The sequence below is a fragment of the Cherax quadricarinatus genome, chromosome 67, assembly GCF_038502225.1.
Source record: "Cherax quadricarinatus isolate ZL_2023a chromosome 67, ASM3850222v1, whole genome shotgun sequence".
Classification (NCBI taxonomy): domain Eukaryota; kingdom Metazoa; phylum Arthropoda; class Malacostraca; order Decapoda; family Parastacidae; genus Cherax; species Cherax quadricarinatus.
In genome coordinates, this window is record NC_091358.1 from 22121426 (window position 1) to 22148320 (window position 26895).

General features: G+C 46.2%; 2 protein-coding genes across 2 annotated transcripts in view; one reads left to right on the forward strand and one right to left on the reverse strand.

The window, feature by feature from the left end:
- Positions 1–4411: 4411 nt before the first annotated feature.
- Positions 4412–26397, reverse strand: LOC128699678 (tektin-1-like). The gene is made up of 10 exons (XM_070099470.1): positions 26072–26397; positions 20379–20604; positions 19909–20036; positions 19532–19762; positions 19250–19373; positions 11411–11556; positions 10901–10982; positions 9820–9960; positions 8679–8815; positions 4412–4622 (listed from the first exon to the last, which is right to left on the reverse strand). Exons 1-10 carry the CDS (start codon positions 26395–26397, stop codon positions 4412–4414), a joined length of 1752 nt encoding a protein of 583 aa, XP_069955571.1.
- The window catches only part of Bre1 (E3 ubiquitin-protein ligase Bre1), a gene marked incomplete at its 3' end in the record, with an annotated part of 80881 nt that continues 76629 nt past the window's right edge, over positions 22644–26895 (forward strand). Inside the window, 1 exon segment of the mRNA XM_070099445.1 lies at positions 22644–22730.

Below are 26895 nucleotides of genomic sequence, written 5' to 3' on the forward strand. Positions count from 1 at the left end.
AGGTGTGGAGGTTCCCAGGCCTAGCAGGTGGTGGAGGTTCTCAGGCCTAGCAGGTGGTGGGGGTTCTTAGGCCTAGCAGGTGGTGGAGGTTCTCAGGCCTAGCAGGTGGTGGAGGTTCTTAGGCCTAGCAGGTGGTGGAGGTTCTCAGGCCTAGCAGGTGGTGGAGGTTCTCAGGCCTAGCAGGTGGTGGAGGTTCTTAGGCCTAGCAGGTGGTGGAGGTTCTCAGGCCTAGCAGGTGGTGGAGGTTCTTAGGCCTAGCAGGTGGTGGAGGTTCTTAGGCCTAGCAGGTGGTGGAGGTTCTCAGGCCTAGCAGGTGGTGGAGGTTCTCAGGCCTAGCAGGTGGTGGAGGTTCTCGAGCCTAGCAGGTGTTGGAGGTTCTCGGGCCTAGCAGGTGTGGAGGTTCTCAGGCCTAGCAGGTGTGGAGTTTCTCAGGCCTAGCAGTTGGTGGAGGTTCTTAGGCCTAGCAGGTGGTGGAGGTTCTCAGGCTTAGCAGGTGGTGGAGGTTCTTAGGCCTAGCAGGTGGTGGAGGTTCTCAGGCCTAGCAGGTGGTGGAGGTTCTTAGGCCTAGCAGGTGGTGGAGGTTCTCAGGCATAGCAGGTGGTGGAGGTTCTTAGACCTAGCAGGTGGTGGAGGTTCTTAGGCCTAGCAGGTGGTGGAGGTTCTCAGGCCTAGCAGGTGGTGGAGGTTCTTAGGCCTAGCAGGTGGTGGAGGTTCTCAGGCCTAGCAGGTGTGGAGGTTCTTAGGCCTAGCAGGTGGTGGAGGTTCTTAGGCCTAGCAGGTGGTGGAGGTTATCAGGCTTAGCAGGTGGTGGAGGTTCTTAGGCCTAGCAGGTGGTGGAGGTTCTCAGGCCTAGCAGGTGGTGGAGGTTATCAGGCTTAGCAGGTGGTGGAGGTTCTTAGGCCTAGCAGGTGGTGGAGGTTCTCAGGCCTAGCAGGTGGTGGAGGTTCTTAGGCCTAGCAGGTGGTGGAGGTTCTCAGGCCTAGCAGGTGGTGGAGGTTCTTAGGCCTAGCAGGTGGTGGAGGTTCTCAGGCCTAGCAGGTGTGGAGGTTCTCAGGCCTAGCAGGTGGTGGAGGTTCTCAGGCCTAGAAGGTGTGGAGGTTCTCAGGCCTAGCAGGTGGTGGAGGTTCTCAGGCCTAGCAGGTGTGGAGGTTCTCAGGCCTAGCAGGTGGTGGAGGTTCTTAGGCCTAGCAGGTGGTGGAGGTTCTTAGGCCTAGCAGGTGTGGAGGTTCTCAGGCCTAGCAGGTGGTGGAGGTTCTTAGGCCTAGCAGGTGGTGGAGGTTCTTAGGCCTAGCAGGTGGTGGAGGTTCTTAGGCCTAGCAGGTGTGGAGGTTCTCAGGCCTAGCAGGTGGTGGAGGTTCTTAGGCCTAGCAGGTGTGGAGGTTCTTAGGCCTAGCAGGTATGGAGGTTCTCAGGCCTAGCAGGTGGTGGAGGTTCTTAGGCCTAGCAGGTGGTGGAGGTTCTCAGGCCTAGCAGGTGTGGAGGTTCTCAGGCCTAGCAGGTGTGGAGGTCCTCAGGCCTAGCAGGTGGTGGAGGTTCTTAGGCCTAGCAGGTGGTGGAGGTTCTCAGGCCTAGCATGTGGTGGAGGTTCTTAGGCCTAGCAGGTGGTGGAGGTTCTCAGGCCTAGCAGGTGTGGAGGTTCTCAGGCCTAGCAGGTGTGGAGTTTCTCAGGCCTAGCAGGTGGTGGAGGTTCTTAGGCCTAGCAGGTGGTGGAGGTTCTCAGGCCTAGCAGGTGGTGGAGGTTCTTAGGCCTAGCAGGTGGTGGAGGTTCTCAGGCATAGCAGGTGGTGGAGGTTCTTAGACCTAGCAGGTGGTGGAGGTTCTTAGGCCTAGCAGGTGGTGGAGGTTCTCAGGCCTAGCAGGTGGTGGAGGTTCTTAGGCCTAGCAGGTGGTGGAGGTTCTTAGGCCTAGCAGGTGGTGGAGGTTATCAGGCTTAGCAGGTGGTGGAGGTTCTTAGGCCTAGCAGGTGGTGGAGGTTCTCAGGCCTAGCAGGTGGTGGAGGTTCTTAGGCCTAGCAGGTGGTGGAGGTTCTCAGGCCTAGCAGGTGGTGGAGGTTCTTAGGCCTAGCAGGTGGTGGAGGTTCTTAGGCCTAGCAGGTGGTGGAGGTTCTCAGGCCTAGCAGGTGGTGGAGGTTCTTAGGCCTAGCAGGTGGTGGAGGTTCTCAGGCCTAGCAGGTGTGGAGGTTCTTAGGCCTAGCAGGTGGTGGAGGTTCTCAGGCCTAGCAGGTGGTGGAGGTTCTCAGGCCTAGCAGGTGTGGAGGTTCTCAGGCCTAGCAGGTGGTGGAGGTTCTTAGGCCTAGCAGGTGGTGGAGGTTCTCAGGCCTAGCAGGTGTGGAGGTTCTCAGGCCTAGCAGGTGGTGGAGGTTCTCAGGCCTAGCAGGTGTGGAGGTTCTCAGGCCTAGCAGGTGGTGGAGGTTCTCAGGCCTAGCAGGTGTGGAGGTTCTCAGGCCTAGCAGGTGGTGGAGGTTCTCAGGCCTAGCAGGTGTGGAGGTTCTCAGGCCTAGCAGGTGGTGGAGGTTCTTAGGCCTAGCAGGTGGTGGAGGTTCTTAGGCCTAGCAGGTGGTGGAGGTTCTTAGGCCTAGCAGGTGTGGAGGTTCTCAGGCCTAGCAGGTGGTGGAGGTTCTTAGGCCTAGCAGGTGTGGAGGTTCTTAGGCCTAGCAGGTGTGGAGGTTCTCAGGCCTAGCAGGTGGTGGAGGTTCTTAGGCCTAGCAGGTGGTGGAGGTTCTCAGGCATAGCAGGTGTGGAGGTTCTCAGGCCTAGCAGGTGTGGAGGTTCTCAGGCCTAGCAGGTGTGGAGGTTCTCAGGCCTAGCAGGTGTGGAGGTTCTCAGGCCTAGCAGGTGGTGGAGGTTCTCAGGCCTAGCAGGTGTGGAGGTTCTCAGGCCTAGCAGGTGTGGAGGTTCTCAGGCCTAGCAGGTGGTGGAGGTTCTCAGGCCTAGCAGGTGGTGGAGGTTCTTAGGCCTAGCAGGTGTGGAGGTTCTCAGGCCTAGCAGGTGTGGAGGTTCTCAGGCCTAGCAGGTGGTGGAGGTTCTCAGGCCTAGCAGGTGTGGAGGTTCTCAGGCCTAGCAGGTGTGGAGGTCCTCAGGCCTAGCAGGTGGTGGAGGTTCTCAGGCCTAGCAGGTGTGGAGGTTCTCAGGCCGAGCAGGTGTGGAGGTTCTTTGGCCTAGCAGGTGGTGGAGGTTCTCAGGCCTAGCAGGTGTGGAGGTTCTTAGGCCTAGCAGGTGTGGAGGTTCTTTGGCCTAGCAGGTGGTGGAGGTTCTCAGGCCTAGCAGGTGTGGAGGTTCTTAGGCCTAGCAGGTGTGGAGGTTCTTTGGCCTAGCAGGTGGTGGAGGTTCTCAGGCCTAGCAGGTGGTGGAGGTTCTTAGACCTAGCAGGTGGTGGAGGTTCTTTGGCCTAGCAGGTGTGGAGGTTCTTTGGCCTAGCAGGTGTGGAGGTTCTCAGGCCTAGCAGGTGGTGGAGGTTCTTTGGCCTAGCAGGTGGTGGAGGTTCTCAGGCCTAGCAGGTGGTGGAGGTTCTCAGGCCTAGCAGGTGTGGAGGTTCTCAGGCCTAGCAGGTGTGGAGGTTCTCAGGCCTAGAAGGTGTGGAGGTTCTCAGGCCTAGCAGGTGTGGAGGTTCTTAGGCCTAGCAGGTGGTGGAGGTTCTCAGGCCTATCAGGTGTGGAGGTTCTCAGGCCTAGCAGGTGTGGAGGTTCTCAGGCCTAGCAGGTGGTGGAGGTTCTCAGGCCTAGCAGGTGTGGAGGTTCTTAGGCCTAGCAGGTGTTGAGGTTCTCAGGCCTAGCAGGTGTGGAGGTTCTTAGGCCTAGCAGGTGGTGGAGGTTCTCAGGTCTAGCAGGTATGGAGGTTCTTAGACCTAGCAGGTGGTGGAGGTTCTCAGGCCTAGCAGGTGTGGAGGTTCTCAGGCCTAGCAGGTGTGGAGGTTCTCAGGCCTAGCAGGTGTGGAGGTTCTCAGGCCTAGCAGGTGTGTAGGTTCTCAGGCCTAGCAGGTGGTGGAGGTTCTCAGGCCTAGCAGGTGGTGGAGGTTCTCAGGCCTAGCAGGTGGTGGAGGTTCTCAGGCCTAGCAGGTGGTGGAGGTTCTCGGGCCTAGCAAGTGGTGGAGGTTTTCAGGCCTAGCAGGTGGTGGAGGTTCTCGGGCCTAGCAGGTGTTGGAGGTTCTCGGGCCTAGCAGGTTGTGGAGGTTCTCGGGCCTAGCAGGTGTTGGAGGTTCTCGGGCCTAGCAGGTGGTGGAGGTTCTCAGGCCTAGCAGGTGGTGGAGGTTCTCGGGCCTAGCAGGTGGTGGAGGTTCTCGGGCCTAGCAGGTGGTGGAGGTTCTCAGGCCTAGCAGGTGGTGGAGGTTCTCAGGCCTAGCAGGTGGTGGAGGTTCTCGGGCCTAGCAGGTGGCGGAGGTTCTCGTGCCTAGCAGGTGGTGGAGGTTCTCGGGCCTAGCAGGTGGTGGAGGTTCTCAGGCCTAGCAGGTGGACCTCATCAATGAGGAGAGTCTTGGCCTGGAGGTTAATGTTGTGTTGGAGGTTGACCTTGGTTGACCTCAACCTCTGGAGGTGCTGAGCTGAGGCATCCAAGGCTGAGTGCAGCCGGCAGATGCTCAGCTCTAACTCCTGGACCTCCTCCAGCAGCGCTACCTCCGCCTCATCCCTGTGAGAGATCATATGTGTCAGGTGCTGGAGTACAGGAGATGAAACACACACACACACACACACACAGATGAAGAGGTGGGGCCAAGAGCTGTGGCTCGGCCCCCGCAACCACAACAAGGTGAGTACAACTAGGTGAGTACACAACACACTCACACAACACAACCAATACAACACACACATGATAGTGACATATACTGAGAGGAATTGACAAGAGGGACAGGGTCAGAATATTTGAGAGATGGGACACAGCAACAAGGGGTCACAGCAACAAGGGGTCACAGCAACAAGGGGTCACAGCTGGAAGTTGGCAACTCAGATGAATCATAGGAATGTTAGGAAATATTTTTTCAGCCTTAGAGTTGTCAGGAAGTGGAATAATCTGGAGGTACCATATATTTATAGATTGAAGAAGAGGTATGATAAGGCGTTTGGAGCAGGGAGAGAGTGGATCTAGTAGCGACTAGCAAAGAGGCAGGGGCCAGGAGCTGTGACTCGACTCCTTTAATCACATATAGGTGAGCACATATAAGTAAGTACACATACACTGAAATGGTAAGAAACAGGATAGTACAGCAGAAACATGGTAAAAGAACTCTACATAATACCAGCAGGTGTATCTTGACCATGACAGAACATGAGAAGAACGACAGAAACAGAGAGGATACAAAAATGCAAGGGAAAGGAAAGAGTGACAAGCCTGGAAACAGGCAGGAATACCTAGACTCAGGAGGACTAGCAAACATAATCATCTGCAAAGGACCCCAATGGAAATAAGTCACTCTGTCTGACTTTCTTGGGTTATCCTAGGTTCTCTACACATATGCTGCTATGTATGATAATTCTATGTAACTGTATTTGTGTATACCTGAATAAATTTACTTACTTACTTACTTGCAAAACCACCCACAGAACACCTTCAACCCTCTCCACCACAACCAAACACTATAACCCAAAACAAACCTCACTCTGCACTAACCCTCCCCCTCCCAGCACAAACCCCACCTTCACAGCCACCTCTCATAGTATCCTGCCCAGTTTCCTATCCCCCCAACCCCTCACAATCCCCCCAGAATTCAGTTTTTGAAGGTATTTTACACCAATGCAGTTGGAATAACAAATATGTGTGATGAGTGACATGAACGAATCATGGATGCATCCCTAGATATCATAACACTCTAGAAAACAAAGCTCACAGGGATGATAACAGATGTGAGTTTTCCAACCAGATATCAGATCCTGAAGAAAGATATAGGGAAAAGAGGGGGAGGAGGAGTTGCAATGATCATCAGAAACAAATAAAGTTTTGAGGTGAGAGGAATGTACAGAGGAGAATCAGAGGACTACATAGTAGGAACATTTCTGACTGGGGTTCCCAAGGTAGTGGTTGCAGTGATGCCAAGACCACAAAATAACAGGATGCCAACACAAGAGTACAATAAGAGTAGCAGAGCGATGAACACCCTAGCTGAGGTTGCCAGAAGAGCCCACATGGGCAGGGCAAGGTCACTAGTTATGGGGAATTTCAACCACAAGAAGATCAGGAAAACCTTGAGCTACATGGGGGAGAGAGAACCTCACATGCACAAACATGTGAGGGACACTACCAGAGAGAGGGGGGAGAGGATAAACCAGCAAGGCTGTACCTCATATTCACCTTGAGTAGAAATAAATGGTATGAAATACCGACACAATGGAAATATAAACACAAATGCAGTATAATGTGATCCTTTATTGACTACGTTTCGCCCACACAGTGGGCTTTTTCAAGTCACAAACAGAACTACAGTAGTTCTGTTTGTGACATGAAAAAGCCCACTGTGTGGGCGAAACGTAGTCAATAAAGGATCACATTATACTGCATTTGTGTTTATATTTTCACCTTGAGTAGTTCAGACATTGAGGACATCACATACGAAAGGCCCCTCAGAGCTAGTAATCACGTGGTATTGAACTTTGAATACAGTGGAGAGGGAAGCAGAACGAGAAGGCTGGGAGAAACCAGACTACAAAAGAGGGACTACACAGGAATGAGGTAATTCGTGCATGAGGTACAGTGGGAAAGAGAACTCTAAAAAAACAATAAATGAAACGATGGATCACGTGACCGCAGAGTGCAGGGAGGCAGAGGCGTTCATACCCAAGGGCAACAAAAATAATGGGAAGACCATTGTGAGCCCTTCGTTCACCCAAAAGTGTAGAGAAACCACAGCTAAGTGTGCTAAAGAATGGGAAAAGTATAGAAGACAAAGGACCCAGGAAAATAAGGAGATGAGCCAAAGAGACAGAAATGAACATGCATGGATAGGGAGGGAAGGAGGCCCAACGACAATACAAGAAGACGCCACTGAAAGCCAAGTCTAACCCGAAGCTGTTGCACAACCACATCAGGAGGAAAACAATAGTCAAGGACCAGGTAATCAGGCTGAGGAAGGAAGGAGGGGAGATCACAAACAATGACCAGGGAACATGTGAGGAGATTTAGGGAGATATTTTCAGTGGAAATAGAAAGGCTTCCAGTAAACCAAGGTGGAAGTATATACCAACAAGTGCTGAACACAATACACACAACCGAGGAAGAGGTAAAGAGGCTGCTAAGTGAACTAGATACCTCAAAGGCAGTGTTGCCAGACAACATCTCTCCGTGGGTCCTGAGAGATGGAGGAGTGGTGCTGTGTGTGCCACTAACAACAATCTTCAACACATATATCGAAACAAGGCGACTATCTGAGGTGTGGAAGACAAATGTAGTCCCAATTTTTAAGTAAGGAGACAGACATGCAGCATTAAATTACAGACCAGTGCCACTGACATACATAGTGTGTAAACTCATAAAGAAGATTATGTGAAGAGTGGAGGAGCACCTAGAAAATAATGAACTTATATAAGACAACAAGTATGGTTTCAGGGAGGGGAAATCCTGTGTCACAAACCTAATGGAATTCTATAACAAGGCAACAGAGGTAAGACAGGAGTGAGTGAGATGGGTAGACTGCATTTTCCTGGACTATAAGAAGGCTTTCGACACAGTACCTCACAAGAGACTGGTACAAAAGATAGAGAAGTGGGCAGGAAAAGCACCGTAATGAATCAGAAAATACCTGAAATGAAGGAAGCAACGAGTGATGATACGTGACGTGGTGTCAGAGTGGGCGCATGTGTCAAGTGGGCTTCCACAAGAGTCAATCCTAGGACCAATGCTGTTTCTGGTATATGTGAATGACATTACGGAACGGATAGACTCAGAGGTGTCTCTGTTTGCAGATGATATGAAGCTAATGGGGAGAATACAAGCAGATGAGGATTAGATAATAATACAAGAGAATCTGGAGAGGCTGCAACCCTGGTCCAACAACTGGTTCCTGGAGTTTAACCCCACCAAGTGCAAAGTCATGAAGCTTGGGGAAGGAAAAAGGCCGCGGATGGCGTACATGCTCAGGGGTAAAAGGCTGCAAAAGTAATGAGTCATTCACGACACTGTACACAGTGTATGTGTGCAGTGTCGTGCACTGCTGCTGGAGTATGCAGCAACAGTATGGAACCCCACACCTGGTCAAACATATAAGGAAATTACAGAAAGTGCAAAGGTTTGCATCAAGAGTAGTCCCAGAGCTAAGGGGTATGTCCTACGAGGAGAGGTTAAGGGAACTCAGCCTAACCACACCGGAGGATAGGAAGGATAGGGGAGACATGACAGCGACATATAAATAACTGAGAGTAATTGATAAGGTGAACAGAGACAGAATATTTCAGAGATGGGACACATCAACAGAAGGTTACACAATTGGAAGCTGAAAAGTCAGATGAGTCATAGGGAAGTTAGGAAGTATTTCTTAAGTCATAGAGTCGTCAGGAAGTGAAACAATCTGGAGAGTGATGTGGTGGAGGCAGGATCTATGCATAGCTTAAAGAAGAGGTATAATAAAGCTCATGGAGCAGGGAGAAAGTGGACTTAGTAACGACCAGTGAAGAGGTTGGGCCAAGAGCTGTGACTCACCCCCGGAAACAACAAATATGTGAGTAAAAATAGGAGAATATAACACACACACATACACACCTGGTTCTCTCCATATTTGGTCTGAGTAAGCGTGTCTGCAGACGGGTGTGGACCAAGGCTAAGGGACCTTTCTTAGCCTCCAGCTGGTCCTGAACCTCCAGCATACTCTGCACCAGCTGTGACTCCTCCTCCACCAACTGTGAAGTGATGATCATTAATATAACCATGAAAATCACACATGGGAGACCAAAACTTACAATTACCTGGTCCAGAGAGAAGAGCGAAGCAGAGGTGAGGTGAGGGACATGACTGGTAGAACAAGACGTAGAAGTAGTAGTGGTAGTAGTAGTAGTAATAGTAGTAGTGGGAGTAGTAGTGGTAGTAGTAGTAGTAATAGTAGTAGTGGGAGTAGTAGTGGTAGTAGTAGTAGTAGTAGTAATAGTAGCAATACTAGTAGTTGTAAAAACAGTAGTAGTAGTAATAGTAGTGGTGGTGGTGGTAGTAGTAATAGTTGTAGCAGTGGTAGCAGTTGTCAAATAGTAGTAGTAGCAATAGCAGTAGTAAGACAGTAACAAGGACAGTGGACTTGACAGGTTGACAGACCTTGACAGGTAGACAGTAACAAGGACAGTGGACTTGACAGGTTGACAGACCTTGACAGGTAGACAGTAACAAGGACAGTGGACTTGACAGGTTGACAGACCTTGACAGGTAGACAATAACAAGGACAGTGGTCTTGACAGGTTGACAGACTTGACAGGTAGACAGTAACAAGGACAGTGGTCTTGAGAGGTTGACAGACCTTGACAGGTAGACAGTAACAAGGACAGTGGTCTTGACAGGTTGACAGACCTTGACAGGTAGACAGTAACAAGGACAGTGGTCTTGACAGGTTGACAGACTTGACAGGTAGACAGTAACAAGGACAGTGGTCTTGAGAGGTTGACAGACCTTGACAGGTAGACAGTAACAAGGACAGTGGACTTGACAGGTTGACAGACCTTGACAGGTAGACAGTAACAAGGACAGTGGTCTTGACAGGTTGACAGACCTTGACAGGTAGACAGTAACAAGGACAGTGGTCTTGACAGGTTGACAGACCTTGACAGGTAGACAGTAACAAGGACAGTGGTCTTGACAGGTTGACAGACCTTGACAGGTAGACAGTAACAAGGACAGTGCTCTTGACAGGTTGACAGACCTTGGCATGCTGGTCTTGCAGCATGGTCTTGGTCCTGCGGGTGTTGCTGATTGTCTGCTGGAGACAGTGGTCCGTATGGTCCAGTCTCTGACGTATCTGTTGGTCCGTGGTCACCAGCAGGTCCTGGACCACACCTGTCAGCTGAACAGAACCCAACACCACTTACAATTTAGAGAACACTTATAATTTAGAGAACACTTATAATTTAGAGAACACTTAGAATTTAGAGAACACTTATAATTTAGAGAACACTTAGAATTTAGAGAACACTTATAATTTAGAGAACACTTAGAATTTAGAGAACACTTATAATTTAGAGAACACTTATAATTTAGAGAACACTTATAATTTAGAGAACACTTATAATTTAGAGAACACTTATAATTTAGAGAACACTTAGAATTTAGAGAACACTTAGAATTTAGAGAACACTTAGAATTTAGAGAACACTTAGAATTTAGAGAACACTTAGAATTTTGAGAAGATTTAGAATTTTGAGTTTAGAGGGTGGGATGACAACATATCTAACAGAAGGAGTAACAACATATCTAACAGAAGGAGTAACAACATATCTAACAGAAGGAGTAACAACATATCTAACAGAAGGAGTAACAACATATCTAACAGAAGGAGTAACAACATATCTAACAGAAGGAGTAACAACATATCTAACAGAAGGAGTAACAACAGATATAACAGAAGGAGTAACAACAGATATAACAGAAGGATAACAACAGATATAACAGAAGGAGTAACAACAGATATAACAGAAGGAGTAACAACAGATATAACAGAAGGATAACAACAGATATAACAGAAGGAGTAACAACAGATATAACAGAAGGAGTAACAACAGATATAACAGAAGGAGTAACAACAGATATAACAGAAGGAGTAACAACAGATATAACAGAAGGATAACAACAGATATAACAGAAGGATAACAACAGATATAACAGAAGGATAACAACAGATATAACAGAAGGATAACAACAGATATAACAGAAGGATAACAACAGATATAACAGAAGAATAACAACAGATATAACAGGAGAGATAACAGAGAGAGTAATTAACACACCTGTTTGGACAGTTTACTGTTGTTGTCAGCTGTGTGCAGAAGTTTAACAACAGTCCCTCTCCAACAGTCAACAGTCACATCACTGTTCAATGTTATTATGTCTGTTATTATTATTATTATTATTATTATTATTATTATTATTATTATTATTATTATTATTATTATTATCATTATTATTAGGCATTAAACTCACTAGTCCTGAAACGCCATAAGAACATGTATCAAGCCTTCTTAATCCGAGGAAGAGGAGCGTGACTCCTCCTCTCTGGATCAAGATCCCAGCAAGAAGCCTGCCATGTCCATCATGGCGTCGGTGCTTCTCCCGCTCTTGAAGGAACAGGGATACAGGGACCTGGAGTATTGATGCTCCATCACCATGGATCAAGAGCCGCCGTGGAGGCCTCAAAGCACCTCCACTAGCGTTATGCTCCTCCCTATACTGAAGGGACATGGGGTACTTGATGGTTATTTTAGGCCCTGGTGGGCAGAGTACTGCAGCTGCTCCATTACCTTGGATGGTGTGTTGTGATGGTGGTGTTGGAGGTGGCAGTGTTGGAGGTGGTGAGGGAGGACGCTGCTTCATCCACCAACACTGCCTCGTTCTTCTCCTTCAGGTTATTGGACAGTTGGTGACCACAAGACAACACTCTGCGCAGCTGTAACACAAGACAACACTGTGCAGCTGTTACACAAGACAACACTGTGCAGCTGTTACACAAGACAACACTGTGCAGCTGTAACACAAGACAACACTGTGCAGCTGTTACACAAGACAACACTCTGCGCAGCTGTAACACAAGACAACACTGTGCAGCTGTTACACAAGACAACACTCTGCGCAGCTGTAACACAAGACAACACTGCGCAGCTGTAACACAAGACAACACTGCGCAGCTGTAACACAAGATAACACTCTGCACTGCTGTAACACAAGACAACACTGCGCAGCTGTAACACAAGATAACACTCTGTGCAGCTGCAACACAAGACAACACTGTGCAGCTGTAACACAACACTAGATGCAGCTGTAACAAGGCATGCCACCATGAGCTACACTGAAAAACAAGAGAGAAAATGGCCATGTACAGACAGGAACCAGTCACAGAGGGAAAGGCAATGGGAGGAGGGGAGGGCGAAGTCAGTGTTTATTCATAGGCTGCAGGAGAGCCAGGGTAAGACACACAATGACAGGCGGCTGGCACAAAGGAAGGAGATTGAGAAAATCATCATAGAAATAGGTGAAGAGGACATGTCTGTGATTATAAATTTTCAGAGAACAGGAGGGGGGGTATTGAAGAGGAGAAAACGACTGATCAAGCTGATTTTCAGGACAGAAACAGTGCAGAACAGGATCCTCCAAGAGAAACCATGGTTGAAGGACTCAGCAGAATACAAGAGGGTGTTCCTAGACCGAGACAGAACTCAAATAGAATGACAGCAGCTGAGGGACAGGACACAAAAGCAAAGGGAGCTAGGAGGAGAGAGAAGGACAGAATCAGCAGAGCACAACCAGAGCAGGGCAGAGCAACAAGAGCAAGCACACACAGAACCATCCCCAGAACCCCACAACCAATCATGCTATCCCAACACAAACCACAATCCACACCCACAGCTCCCACCCAACACTCAGCTATAGCATCTCACAGTATATTTCCAGGTTCCCTACCTTCACAAACACCCCCAAAACACAGTGTCAGAGAGGAAACTGAAGGTATGGTACACAAACACTGATGGAATAACAAATAAGTGGGAGGAATGGCACAAAAGAGTCAAAGAGGCATCACCGGACATCATAGCTCTCACAGAAACCAAGCTCACAGGTGTGATAACAGATGCCATCTTTCCAACGGGATATCAGATCCTGAGGAAAGACAGAGGGAACAGAGGGGACAGAGGAGTGGCACTGCTGGTCAAGAACCGATGGGTTTTTGATGAGCTGGAGAGAGGAGACATTGGAGAAGTTAGGGATTACATAGTAGGAACGCTTCAGTGGTAATTGCAGTGATGTATAACCCACCACAGAACAGCAGGAGGCCAAGGCAAGAGTATGATGAGAGTAATAGAGCGATGGTTGACACACTGGCTGAAGTGGTAAGAAGGGCTCATGTGAGCAGGGCAAAGCTACTGATCATGGGTGACTTCAACCACAAGGAAATCGATTGGGAGAACTTGGAGCCACATGGGGGACAAGAAACGTAGAGGGCTAAGATGATGGAGGTGGTTCTGGATAACTTCATGTACCAACATGTAAGGGACACTACCAGAGGGAGAGGAGAAGATGAACCAGCGAGAATGGAGCTTGAGTAGTGCAGACATTGAGGACATCACATATGAAAGACCCTTTGGGGCCAGCAATCATGTGGTTTTAAGATTCAAATACACAGTAGAGTTACAAGTGGATGGGGGAGAAGGAAGAGCTGGATGAATAAAGCCAAACTACAATAAGGGTGACTATGTGGGAATGAAGAACTTCCTGAACAGGGTTCAGTGGGACAGAGAACTGGCAGGGAAGTCAGTAAACAAGATGATGGAATATGTGACAACAATTTGCAAGGAATCTGAGGATAGGTTTATACCCAAGGGTAATAGGAATAACGAAAAAGCCAGGATGACCCATGGTTCACCCAAAGGTGCAGGGAGGCGAAAACCAAGTGTGCTAGGGAATGGAAGAAATATAGACAGCAAAGAACCCAGGAGAATAAAGAGCACAGTCGTAGAGCCAGAAATAAATATGCACAGGTAAGAAGGGAGACCCAGCAACAATATGAAAATGACATAGCAGCAAAAGCCAAATCTGACCCGAAGCTGTTGTACAGCCTCATCCTCATATCCGACATAGACAAGGATGTCAGCCACAGCACCGTGTCTTCCTTTGCAGATGACACCCGAATCTGCATGACAGTGTCTTCCATTGCAGACACTGCAAGGCTCCAGGCGGACATCAACCAAATCTTTCAGTGGGCTGCGGAAAACAATATGAAGTTCAACGATGAGAAATTTCAATTACTCAGATATGGTAAACATGAGGAAATTAAATCTTCATCAGAGTACAAAACAAATTCTGGCCACAAAATAGAGCGAAACACCAACGTCAAAGACCTGGGAGTGATTATGTCGCAGGATCTCACCTTCAAGGACCATAACATTGTATCAATCGCATCTGCTAGAAAAATGACAGGATGGATAATGAGAACCTTCAAAACTAGGGAGGCCAAGCCCATGATGACACTCTTCAGGTCACTTGTTCTATCTAGGCTGGAATATTGCTGCACTCTAACAGCACCTTTCAAGGCAGGTGAAATTGCCGACCTAGAAAATGTACAGAGAACTTTCACGGCGCGCATAACGGAGATAAAACACCTCAATTACTGGGAGCGCTTGAGGTTTCTAAACCTGTATTCCCTGGAACGCAGGAGGGAGAGATACATGATTATATACACCTGGAAAATCCTAGAGGGACTAGTACCGAACCTGCACACGAAAATCACTCACTACGAAAGCAAAAGACTTGGCAGACGATGCACCATCCCCCCAATGAAAAGCAGGGGTGTCACTAGCACGTTAAGAGACCATACAATAAGTGTCAGGGGCCCGAGACTGTTCAACTGCCTCCCAGCACACATAAGGGGGATTACCAACAGACCCCTGGCAGTCTTCAAGCTGGCACTGGACAAGCACCTAAAGTCAGTTCCTGATCAGCCGGGCTGTGGCTCGTACGTTGGTTTGCGTGCAGCCAGCAGCAACAGCCTGGTTGATCAGGGGCTGATCCACCAGGAGGCCTGGTCACAGACCGGGCCGCGGGGACGTTGACCCCCGAAACTCTCTCCAGGTAAACTCCAGGAGAGCAACAGTCGAGGACCAGGTATTCAGGCTAAGGAAGGAAGGAGGAGAGATCACAAGAAACGACAGAGAAGTATGTGAGGAACTCAACAAGAGATTCAAAGAAGTGTTCACAGAGGAGACAGAAGGGACTCCTGAAAGACGGAGAGGTGGGGTACACCACCAAGTGCTGGACACAGTGCACACAACCGAGGAAGAAGTGAAGAGGCTGTTGAGCGAGGTAGACACCTCAAAGGCGATGGGGCCGGATAACATCTCTCCATGGGTCCTGAAAGAGGGAGCAGAGGCACTATGTGTACCCCTATCAACAATATTCAACACATCTATCGAAACAGGGAAATTACCTGAGGTTTGGAAGACAGCAAATGTGGTCCCAATTTTTAAAAACGAGATAGACAAGAAGCACTAAACTACAGACCAGTGTAACTGACATGTATAGTATGCAAAGTCATGGAGAAAATTATCAGGAGAAGAGTGATGGAACACCTAGAAAGAAATGAACTTATCAACGACAGCCAACACGGTTCAGGGATGGGAAATTCTGTGTCACAAACCTACTGGAGTTCTATGACAGGGTGACAGCAGTAAGACACAAGAAAGAGGGGTGGGTAGGTTGCATTTTCTTGGACTATGAGAAGGCGTTTGACAGTTCCACACAAGAGATTAGTGCACAAGCTGGAAGACCAGGCAGGGATAACAGGGAAGGCACTACAATGGATCAGGGAATACCTTTCAGGAAGACAACAGCGAGTCATGGTATGTTGTGAGGTGTCAGAGTGGGTGCCTGCTATGAGTGGAGTTCCACAGGGGTCAGTCTGGGACTGGTGCTGTTTCTGGTATTTGTGAACGACATGACAGAAGGAGCAGACTTAAAAGTGTCCCTGTTTGCAGATGATGTGAAGTTGATGAGAAGGATTCAATCGGACGAGGACCAGGCAGAACTACATAAGGATTTGGACAGGCTGCAGGCCTGGTCCAACAGACAAACTCCAGGCAACAACTGGTTCCTGGAGTTCAACCCCACCAAGTGCAAAATCGTGAAGACTGGGGAAGGGCAAAGAAGATCGCAGACGGAGTACAGTGTAGGGGGCCAGAAACTACAAACCTCACTCAAGGAAAAAGATCTTGGGGTGAGTATAACACCAGGCACATCTCCTGAAGCGCACATCAACCAAATAACTGCTTACAGCATATGGGCGCCTAGCAAACCTACGAACAGCATTCCAATATCTTAATAAGGAATCGTTCAGGACCCTGTACACCGTGTACGTTAGGCCCATATTGGAGTATGCGGCACCAGTTTGTAACCCACACCTAGCCAAGCACGTAAAGAAACTAGAGAAAGTGCAAAGGGAGGAAAGTGCTAAGGAAGGAGAGGTTAATGGAAATCGACCTGACAATGCTGGAAGACAGGAGAGAGAGGGGGGGACATGATAATGACATATAAAATATTGAGAGGAATTGAAAAGGTGGACAGACAGAATGCTCCAGAGATGGGACACAGTAACACAGTTGGAAGTTGAAGACTCAGGTGAATCACAGGGATGTTAGGAAGTATTTCTTCAGTCACAGGGTATTCAGGAAGTGGAATAATTTGGGAAGTGATGTAGGGGAGGCAGGATCCATTCATAGCTTTAAGAAGAGGTATGATAAAGCTCATAGTGCAGGGAGAGTGACCCAGTAGCGGCCAGTGAAGAGGTGGGGCCAGGAGCTATGAATCGACCCCTGCAACCACAACTAGGTGAGTACACACACACTGCAAACGCATATGGGCGCCTGGCAAACCTGAGAATAACGTTTCGATACTTCAGTAAGGAATCGTTCAAGATTCTGCACCGTTAATGTCAGGCCCATACTGGAGTGTGCAGCACCAGTTTGGAACCACACCTGGTCAAGCACGTCAAGAAATTAGAGAAAGTGCAATGGTTTGCAGCAAGTCTAGTTCCAAAGCTAAGGGGAATGTCCCACGAGGAGAGGTTAAGGGAACTCGACCTGACGACACTGGAGGACAGGAGGGTTAAAGGAGACATGATAACGATATATAAAATACTGAGAGGAATCGACAAGGTTGACAGAGACAGAATGTTCCAGAGATGGGATACAGCAACAAGAGGTCACAACTGGAAGTTGAAGACTGAGATGAGTCACAGGGATGTTACCTGGAGTTTACCTGGAGAGAGTTCCGGGGGTCAACGCCCCCGCGGCCCGGTCTGTGACCAGGCCTCCTGGTGGATCAGAGCCTGATCAACCAGGCTGTTGCTGCTGGCTGCACGCAAACCAACGTACGAGCCACAGCCCGGCTGATCCGGAACTGACTTTAGGTGCTTGTCCAGTGCCAGCTTGAAGACTGCCAGGGGTCTGTTGGTAATCCCCCTTATGTGTGTTGGGAGGCAGTTGAACAGTCTCGGGCCCCTGACACTTATTGTATGGTCTCTTAACGTGCTAGTGACACCCCTGCTTTTCATTGGGGGGATGGTGCATCGTCTGCCAAGTCTTTTGCTTTCGTAGTGAGTGATTTTCGTGTGCAAGTTCGGTACTAGTCCCTCTAGGATTTTCCAGGTGTATATAATCATGTATCTCTCCCTCCTGCGTTCCAGGGAATACAGGTTTAGGAACCTCAAGCGCTCCCAATAACTGAGGTGTTTTATCTCCGTTATGCGCGCCGTGAAAGTTCTCTGTACATTTTCTAGGTCGGCAATTTCACCTGCCTTGAAAGGTGCTGTTAGTGTGCAGCAATATTCCAGCCTAGATAGAACAAGTGATCTGAAGAGTGTCATCATGGGCTTGGCCTCCCTAGTTTTGAAGGTTCTCATTATCCATCCTGTCATTTTTCTAGCAGATGCGATTGATACAATGTTATGGTCCTTGAAGGTGAGATCCTGCGACATAATCACTCCCAGGTCTTTGACGTTGGTGTTTCGCTCTATTTTGTGGCCAGAATTTGTTTTGTACTCTGATGAAGATTTAATTTCCTCATGTTTACCATATCTGAGTAATTGAAATTTCTCATCGTTGAACTTCATACTGTTTTCTGCAGCCCACTGAAAGATTTGGTTGATGTCCGCCTGGAGCCTTGCAGTGTCTGCAATGAAAGACACTGTTATGCAGATTCGGGTGTCATCTGCAAAGGAAGACACGGTGCTGTGGCTGACATCCTTGTCTATGTCGGATATGAGGATGAGGAACAAGATGGGAGCGAGTACTGTGCCTTGTGGAACAGAGCTTTTCACCGTAGCTGCCTCGGACTTTACTCTGTTGACAACTACTCTCTGTGTTCTGTTAGTGAGGAAATTATAGATCCATCGACCGACTTTTCCTGTTATTCCTTTAGCACGCATTTTGTGCGCTATTACGCCATGGTCACACTTGTCGAAGGCTTTTGCAAAGTCTGTATATATTACATCTGCATTCTTTTTGTCTTCTAGTGCATTTAGGACCTTGTCGTAGTGATCCAATAGTTGAGACAGACAGGAGCGACCTGTTCTAAACCCATGTTGCCCTGGGTTGTGTAACTGATGGGTTTCTAGATGGGTGGTGATCTTGCTTCTTAGGACCCTTTCAAAGATTTTTATGATATGGGATGTTAGTGCTATTGGTCTGTAGTTCTTTGCTGTTGCTTTACTGCCCCCTTTGTGGAGTGGGGCTATGTCTGTTGTTTTTAGTAACTGTGGGACGACCCCCGTGTCCATGCTCGCTCTCCATAGGATGGAAAAGGCTCGTGATAGGGGCTTCTTGCAGTTCTTGATGAACACAGAGTTCCATGAGTCTGGCCCTGGGGCAGAGTGCATGGGCATGTCATTTATCGCCTGTTCGAAGTCATTTGGCGTCAGGATAACATCGGATAGGCTTGTGTTAATCAAATTTTGTGGCTCTCTCATAAAAAATTAATTTTGATCTTCGACTCTCAGTCTGGTTAGCGGCTTGCTAAAAACTGAGTCATATTGGGACTTGAGTAGCTCACTCATTTCCTTGCTATCATCTGTGTAGGAAGTATTTCTTCAGTCACAGAGTTATCTGGATGTGGAATACCCTGGAGAGCAATGTAGTGGAGGCAGGATCCATATGTAGCTTTAAGAAGAGGTATGGTAAAGCTCATGGAGCAGGGAGAGAGTGACCTAGTAGCGACCAATGAAGAGGCGGGGCCAAGCGCTATGACTCGACCCCTTAAACCACAATTAAGTGAGTACACACGCACAGTAGACATGTGGTCATTATTTCTACCACTACTGATCTATGGTCTCAGACTGTTAGACCATGAGGCCTTGGACCACTGTTAGACCATGAGGTCTTGGACCACTCTTAGACCATGAGGTCTTGGACCACTCTTAGACCATGAGGTCCTGGACCACTGTTGGACCACGAGATCCTAGACCATTGTTAGATCATGAGATCTTGGACCACTGTTAGACCATGAGGTCCTGGACCACTGTTGGACCACGAGATCCTAAACCACTGTTAGACCATGAGATCTTGGACCACTGTTAAACCATGAGGTCCTGGACCACTCACCTGGAGGTCAGCGTCGTCACGAGCCTTCCTTAAGGCCTCCAGGCACCTGGCGACCTCCTGCACTTCCTGTCTTAGTGCCTCCGACACCTCATCTTCCACCTCCTCCACGCCCACACGCCCACGCCTGTCATAACACACACACAGCTTCAACACTATGTATGATAAAGTTTCAGGAAGCCTACAATAGCACACAGCTTCAACACTGGGTATGACAGAGCTTCAGGAAGCCTACAGCACACAGCCTTGAGTAATAGAGATTCTATACGCAGCTTCAGGACTCACCTAAGCTCTATACACTGATATGCCACTTGTAGCGGGTGTTGGTAGAGATTTAGAGCCTTATTGAGCCTCTCCTTTAGGGTGTTAATGGTTGAAGCATCGAGGTCCATGGCTGCACGGCGGTACGACAGTTCTTCCCGCCAGAACTTGAGGTCTGAGAGCCGGTCTGCCAGGCGGCGCTCAACCTCACCTCTGTGACTGTCAGTCAGTCTCTCAGTCTCCTCACACAGCCTCCTGTGGACACACAACACACCATCAACAACAGTCTGGATGATCAGAGGTCCGCTGCACGTTACATTGGAGTACGACACTCTGGGTCACTCTGCAGGGCAGCGAGGCAAGTGCTCAACCACATGAAACGGATAAACAATTGCACTGACCTGTTCTCTGCCCTGGTCCTCTGGGCATGGCTGGCCTGGGCACTGGACTCCTGGATCTTGGCTGAGTTGGACGCCCGCCATATGGCTGGATTAATGGCTGGGGGTGGCAGCCATGCAGTACTGCCAGCCTATAGAGCAAAGAAAAACATTTTTTAATAAAATACTTGAACCATGTATATCATCCTGCATACATCATACGTAATCACAATCATACTCACCATGGTTAATGAGTTCAGTGTATGGTAATTTATCACTGGCAGTGATGAGGAACCTTGTTAGAATAGAAGGTAACTACCAGTTGTAGAAGTCAGTCAGGTGGAGGAGAGGGGTACCAGGGTAGACTACCGTGTAACCAGGGGCTTCCATTGAGGATCAGGTCCTCACATGCTTTTAGGTGATTAATACATTTTTAGAGCACTGTTTTTTAACTGTTTAAGATATAGCGAAAGAAAAAGGAGGAAAAGACTCACCTGACCAGGTCTTCTGGGTGCTACTGCAGGTGCACTGCGTCGTTCCTGACTCCCAGGTATGGTGGCAGGGATGGTGGCAGGGACGGTGTAATAATCCCTGGTATATTCTGATCTTGCAATGCGTTGATCTCGCTTCAGTAATTCGGCTGAAGACATCCTGACTGATGCTGAAGCTGCTACTGATGGCTTCAGGAAGGTCTTGAAGTCTTTAGGAAGGTCCTGAAGTCTTCAGTAAGAGCCTGAAGGCTTCAGCAAAGTCTTGAATGCTGCAACAAGGCCCTGAAGGCTTCAGCGAGGTTTTGAAGGCTTCAAAGAGATCCTGAGGTCTTCAGAAAGGTCCCGAACGCTTCAGAAAAGTCCTGAAGGCTTCAGCGAGGCCCTAAAGGCTTAAACGAAGTCCTGAAGGCTTCAGGAAGGTGCTAAAGGCTTCACGGAGGTCCTGAATGCCTTATCACCTCACTTCAGTGATGTCCTAAAGGCTTCAGTAAGGTTCTCATGACTTTATCACGGTATTGAAGGCTTCAGCAGGGTTCTGAAGGCTTCCACAAGGTCTTAAAAGCTTCACCGAGGCCTTAAAAGCTTCAGCGAGATCCTAAAGGCTTCAGCGATGTCTTGAAATCTTCAGTGAGGTCCTGAAGGCTTCAGCAATGTCTTGAAGGCTTCAGTGAGGTCCTGAAGGCTTCAGCAATGTCTTGAAGGCTTCAGCGAGGTCCTGAAAGCTTCCTTCAGAGAGCTCATGAAGGCTTCAGAGAAGTATTGAAGGCTTTAGCAAGGTCTTGAAGGCTTCGAAAAGGTCCTGAAGATTTCTTAGAAGTTCTGAAGGCTTCAGCAAGGCCCTGATGACATTATCAAGGTAATGAAGGCCTTAGCAAGGTTCTGAAAGATTTCACAAGATCCTGAAAGCTTCAGCGAGGTCCTGAAGGCTTCAATAAGGTTCTGAAGGTTTCAACAAGGTCCTGAAAGCCTCAGTGATGTCCTGGAGGCTTCAGCGAGTTCCTGAAAGCTTCAGTGAGGTCCTGGAGGTTTCAGCGAGTTCCTGAAAGCCTCAGTGAGGTCCTGGAGGCCTCAGCGAGTTCCTGAAAGCCTCAGTGAGGTCCTGGAGGCTTCAGCGAGTTCCTGAAAGCCTCGGTGAGGTCCTGGAGGCTTCACCGAGTTCCTGAAAGCCTCAGTGAGGTCCTGGAGGCTTTACCGAGTTCCTGAAAGCTTCAGGGAGGTCCTGAAAGTTTCAGGGAGGTCCTGAAAGCTTCAGCGAGGTCCAAATAATTGTCCTGGGACGTTTTATCCTGAAAATCCAGAAATTTCAGTCAAAATTGACCGCCATTTTGCAGTCTCTACCCCCCAAAAAAAAACATTTTTTTTAACCACTAATTATCGATTTATTTCCTGTAAGTTTTGATCCAAGGAAGAGGAGGATGGGTTCCCGATCCCTTGGATCAAAATCTTGTCGGCCAGGAAGAAGGATGACTTAGATATATGAGGATGAAGAGCGAGGATGGTCCGGCCTGAGGCTGTGACGGCAGGGGATACGAGCTACGCTTAAATAATAAGACGCTCTTGATTCGAGGAAGCGGAGGTGGATATCTCCCTCCCCACCCCCTTGCTCCGTTGCCTCGGATCAAGAGATGATCCACCTACCCGCTGCCTACCTGCCGTACCTTGCGGGTTTAACACCGTTGATGTGTATACGAACAACCGTTACCATGGCAACCACACCGCCTTATATACCTCAGATTTATATATATAAATAAATGGATACATCCCGTTTATATATTTATTAAAATTAATCAATGTACATTTTCCCATGAATATAAATTTAAATGTTTATCTGGCTAAAATAATTAATCTTATTTGAGTTCATTTAATGATATAAACTCTTTATAATCATATTTTACAATAATTTTTATATATGATAATTATTAATTTATATTCATAGACGCTCTTAAAATATTTATATAGATAAATTTTGAATGTGTATATGGTTGAAATAACTCAATATTTTAATTGGCGTTATTTAATAATATAAATTATTTAAAGTGGTCCGTCATAATAATTTATATATATAATAATTATTTATATATATATATATTAGTCCCATTAAAATTTATATATATAAATTTATATGGTTAAAATAAGTAAATAATTTAGTTGAACTTATTTAATAATATAAACTTTGAAATAATGTTTTATAATAATTTACATATTTAATAATAATTATTTATATATGTTATAAGTTCCAAAAAATGTATATGTATAAATTTGAATGTTTGTTTATATGGTGATAATAATGTGTGTGTGGCGGCGGTGTTGCAGGTGTTGTTAATATGGTTATTACAGGTGTTTGTCAGGTGTAAGGTGAGTACTGGTGTTAGGTACTGGTGTAGCAGGTACCTGGGCATCACTAGGTACCAGTCACCTGGTAAATAGGTGAGTAATAAGGCGGGAAACAGGTGAAATATGGCGCGGCTTGAGGCTGCCCTCCACCACCTTGCTAGCCTCGGCGATTATTATTTGCTTTTTATTTCCTGATAGGCTCTTGATTCGAGGAAATGGAGTTGGGTATTATTTTCTACGAGGCCTTTCGCGTAAGTTGGAGGCTCTTGATCCAAGGAAGGTGAGTAATGAGGCTGGGAAATAGGTGAAATATGACGGACTATTATTTGCTTTTATTTCCTGATAGGCTCTTGATTCGAGGGAATGGAGTTGATCATTATTTTCTGTAATTCTTTTCACCTAAGTGGGAGGCTCTTGATCCAAGGAAGGTGAGTAATAAAGGTGAAATAAGGCCTGGCTTGATGTCTGCCTCATTTGAAACAATTTTTCCTCATGGGCTCATGATCCGAGGAAGTGGAGCAGATGTATGTTACAGGTGCTCCTTCCCACCAGTGGCAGGCTCTTGATCCAAGGAATGAGAGGTAAGGCAGAAAATAGTTGAAATGTCACCAGATGACAGATGACAGCAAGGAAATGAGTGAGCTACTCAAGTCCCAATATGACTCAGTTTTTAGCAAGCCGCTAACCAGACTGAGAGTCGAAGATCAAAATGAATTTTTTATGAGAGAGCCACAAAATTTGATTAACACAAGCCTATCCGATGTTATCCTGACGCCAAATGACTTCGAACAGGCGATAAATGACATGCCCATGCACTCTGCCCCAGGGCCAGACTCATGGAACTCTGTGTTCATCAAGAACTGCAAGAAGCCCCTATCACGAGCCTTTTCCATCCTATGGAGAGGGAGCATGGACACGGGGGTCGTCCCACAGTTACTAAAAACAACAGACATAGCCCCACTCCACAAAGGGGGCAGTAAAGCAACAGCAAAGAACTACAGACCAATAGCACTAACTTCCCATATCATAAAAATCTTTGAAAGGGTTCTAAGAAGCAAGATCACCACCCATCTAGAAACCCATCAGTTACACAACCCAGGGCAACATGGGTTTAGAACAGGTCGCTCCTGTCTGTCTCAACTATTGGATCACTACGACAAGGTCCTAAATGCACTAGAAGACAAAAAGAATGCAGATGTAATATATACAGACTTTGCAAAAGCCTTCGACAAGTGTGACCATGGCGTAATAGCGCACAAAATGCGCGCTAAAGGAATAACAGGAAAAGTCGGTCGATGGATCTATAATTTCCTCACTAACAGAACACAGAGAGTAGTCGTCAACAGAGTAAAGTCCGAGGCACCTACGGTGAAAAGCTCTGTTCCACAAGGCACAGTACTAGCTCCCATCTTGTTCCTCATCCTCATATCCGACATAGACAAGGATGTCAGCCACAGCACCGTGTCTTCCTTTGCAGATGACACCCGAATCTGCATGACAGTGTCTTCCATTGCAGACACTGCAAGGCTCCAGGCGGACATCAACCAAATCTTTCAGTGGGCTGCAGAAAACAATATGAAGTTCAACGATGAGAAATTTCAATTACTCAGATATGGTACACATGAGGAAATTAAATCTTCATCAGAGTACAAAACAAATTCTGGCCACAAAATAGAGCGAAACACCAACGTCAAAGACCTGGGAGTGATTATGTCGGAGGATCTCACCTTCAAGGACCATAACATTGTATCAATCGCATCTGCTAGAAAAATGACAGGGTGGATAATGAGAACCTTCAAAACTAGGGAGGCCAAGCCCATGATGACACTCTTCAGGTCACTTGTTCTATCTAGGCTGGAATATTGCTGCACTCTAACAGCACCTTTCAAGGCAGGTGAAATTGCCGACCTAGAAAATGTACAGAGAACTTTCACGGCGCGCATAACGGAGATAAAACACCTCAATTACTGGGAGCGCTTGAGGTTTCTAAACCTGTATTCCCTGGAACGCAGGAGGGAGAGATACATGATTATATACACCTGGAAAATCCTAGAGGGACTAGTACCGAACTTGCACACGAAAATCACTCACTACGAAAGCAAAAGACTTGGCAGACGATGCACCATCCCCCCAATGAAAAGCAGGGGTGTCACTAGCACGTTAAGAGACCATACAATAAGTGTCAGGGGCCCGAGACTGTTCAACTGCCTCCCAGCACACATAAGGGGGATTACCAACAGACCCCTGGCAGTCTTCAAGCTGGCACTGGACAAGCACCTAAAGTCAGTTCCTGATCAGCCGGGCTGTGGCTTGTACGTTGGTTTGCGTGCAGCCAGCAGCAACAGCCTGGTTGATCAGGCACTGATCCACCAGGAGGCCTGGTCACAGACCGGGCCGCGGGGGCATTGACCCCCGAAACTCTCTCCAGGTAAACTCCAGGTATAATTCCTGCCTCATGACACTTACTCAGGTATACATAAATTATCATACATAGCAACATATATGTAGATTATCATACATAGCAACGTATATGTAGATTATCATACATAGCAACATATATGTAGATTATCATACATAACAACATATATGTAGATTATCATACATAACAACATATATGTAGATTATCATGCATAGCAACATATATGTAGATTATCATACATAGCAACATATATGTAGATTATCATACATAGCAACGTATATGTAGATTATCATACATAGCAACATATATGTAGATTATCATACATAGCAACGTATATGTAGATTATCATACATAGCAGCATATATGTAGATTATCATACATAGCAGCATATATGTAGATTATCATACATAGCAACGTATATGTAGATTATCATACATAGCAGCATATATGTAGATTATCATACATATATGTAGATTATCATACATAGCAACGTATATGTAGATTATCATACATAGCAACGTATATGTAGATTATCATACATAGCAGCATATATGTAGATTATCATACATATATGTAGATTATCATACATAGCAACGTATATGTAGATTATCATACATAGCAACGTATATGTAGATTATCATACATATATGTAGATTATCATACATAGCAACGTATATGTAGATTATCATACATAGCAACATATATGTAGATTATCATACATAGCAGCATATATGTAGATTATCATGCATAGCAACATATATGTAGATTATCATACATAGCAACATATATGTAGATTATCATACATAGCAACATATATGTAGATTATCATACATAGCAGCATATATGTAGATTATCATACATAGCAACATATATGTAGATTATCATACATAGCAGCATATATGTAGATTATCATACATAGCAACATATTTGTAGATTATCATACATAGCAACATATATGTCCCTGGTATCATCATTATGGTCCTTGTTATCATTATTGTCCTTGTTATCATTATTGTCCTTGTTATCATCATTATGGTCCTTGTTATCATCATTATGGCTCATGTTATCATGATTATGGTCCTTGTTATCATCATTATGGCTCATGTTATCATCATTATTGTCCCTGTTATCATCATTATGGCTCATGTTATCATCATTATTGTCCCTGTTATCATCATTATGGCTCATGTTATCATCATTATTGTCCCTGTTATCATCATTATGGCTCATGTTATCATTATTGTCCCTGTTATCATCATTATGGCTCATGTTATCATCATTATGGTCCCTGTTATCATCATTGTGCTTTTCTATTCTTTCCTATAAAATATTTTGAAATTTGTATAAAATTCCTAAAAATTTTTTTTTTTTTTAATTCTTAAAAATTCTTAGAAATTTCTATATTTTTCCAATAAATTCTCATTAATCCCTAATTTTTCGTAAATTTTTCAAAATTCTTAAAAAATTCCTACAATTTTTTTATATTCTTGAGAAATTACTAAAAAATCTTATAAACTCTTTTAACATAAATTTCCTATAAAATTCTTATATATTCCTATGAAATATTCATTTTTTGTAGAAAAATTCTTGGAATTTTTCATAAAATTCTCATAAAATCTTATAAAATTCACATTATATTCTTATATACACAAAATTGTAATACTTCGCACTTATGATTTTATGAGTTGTTAGTCATAATAATAATGATAATAATTATAATAATTTTAATAATCATAATCATGTCAATAACAATTACAATGAAAAATG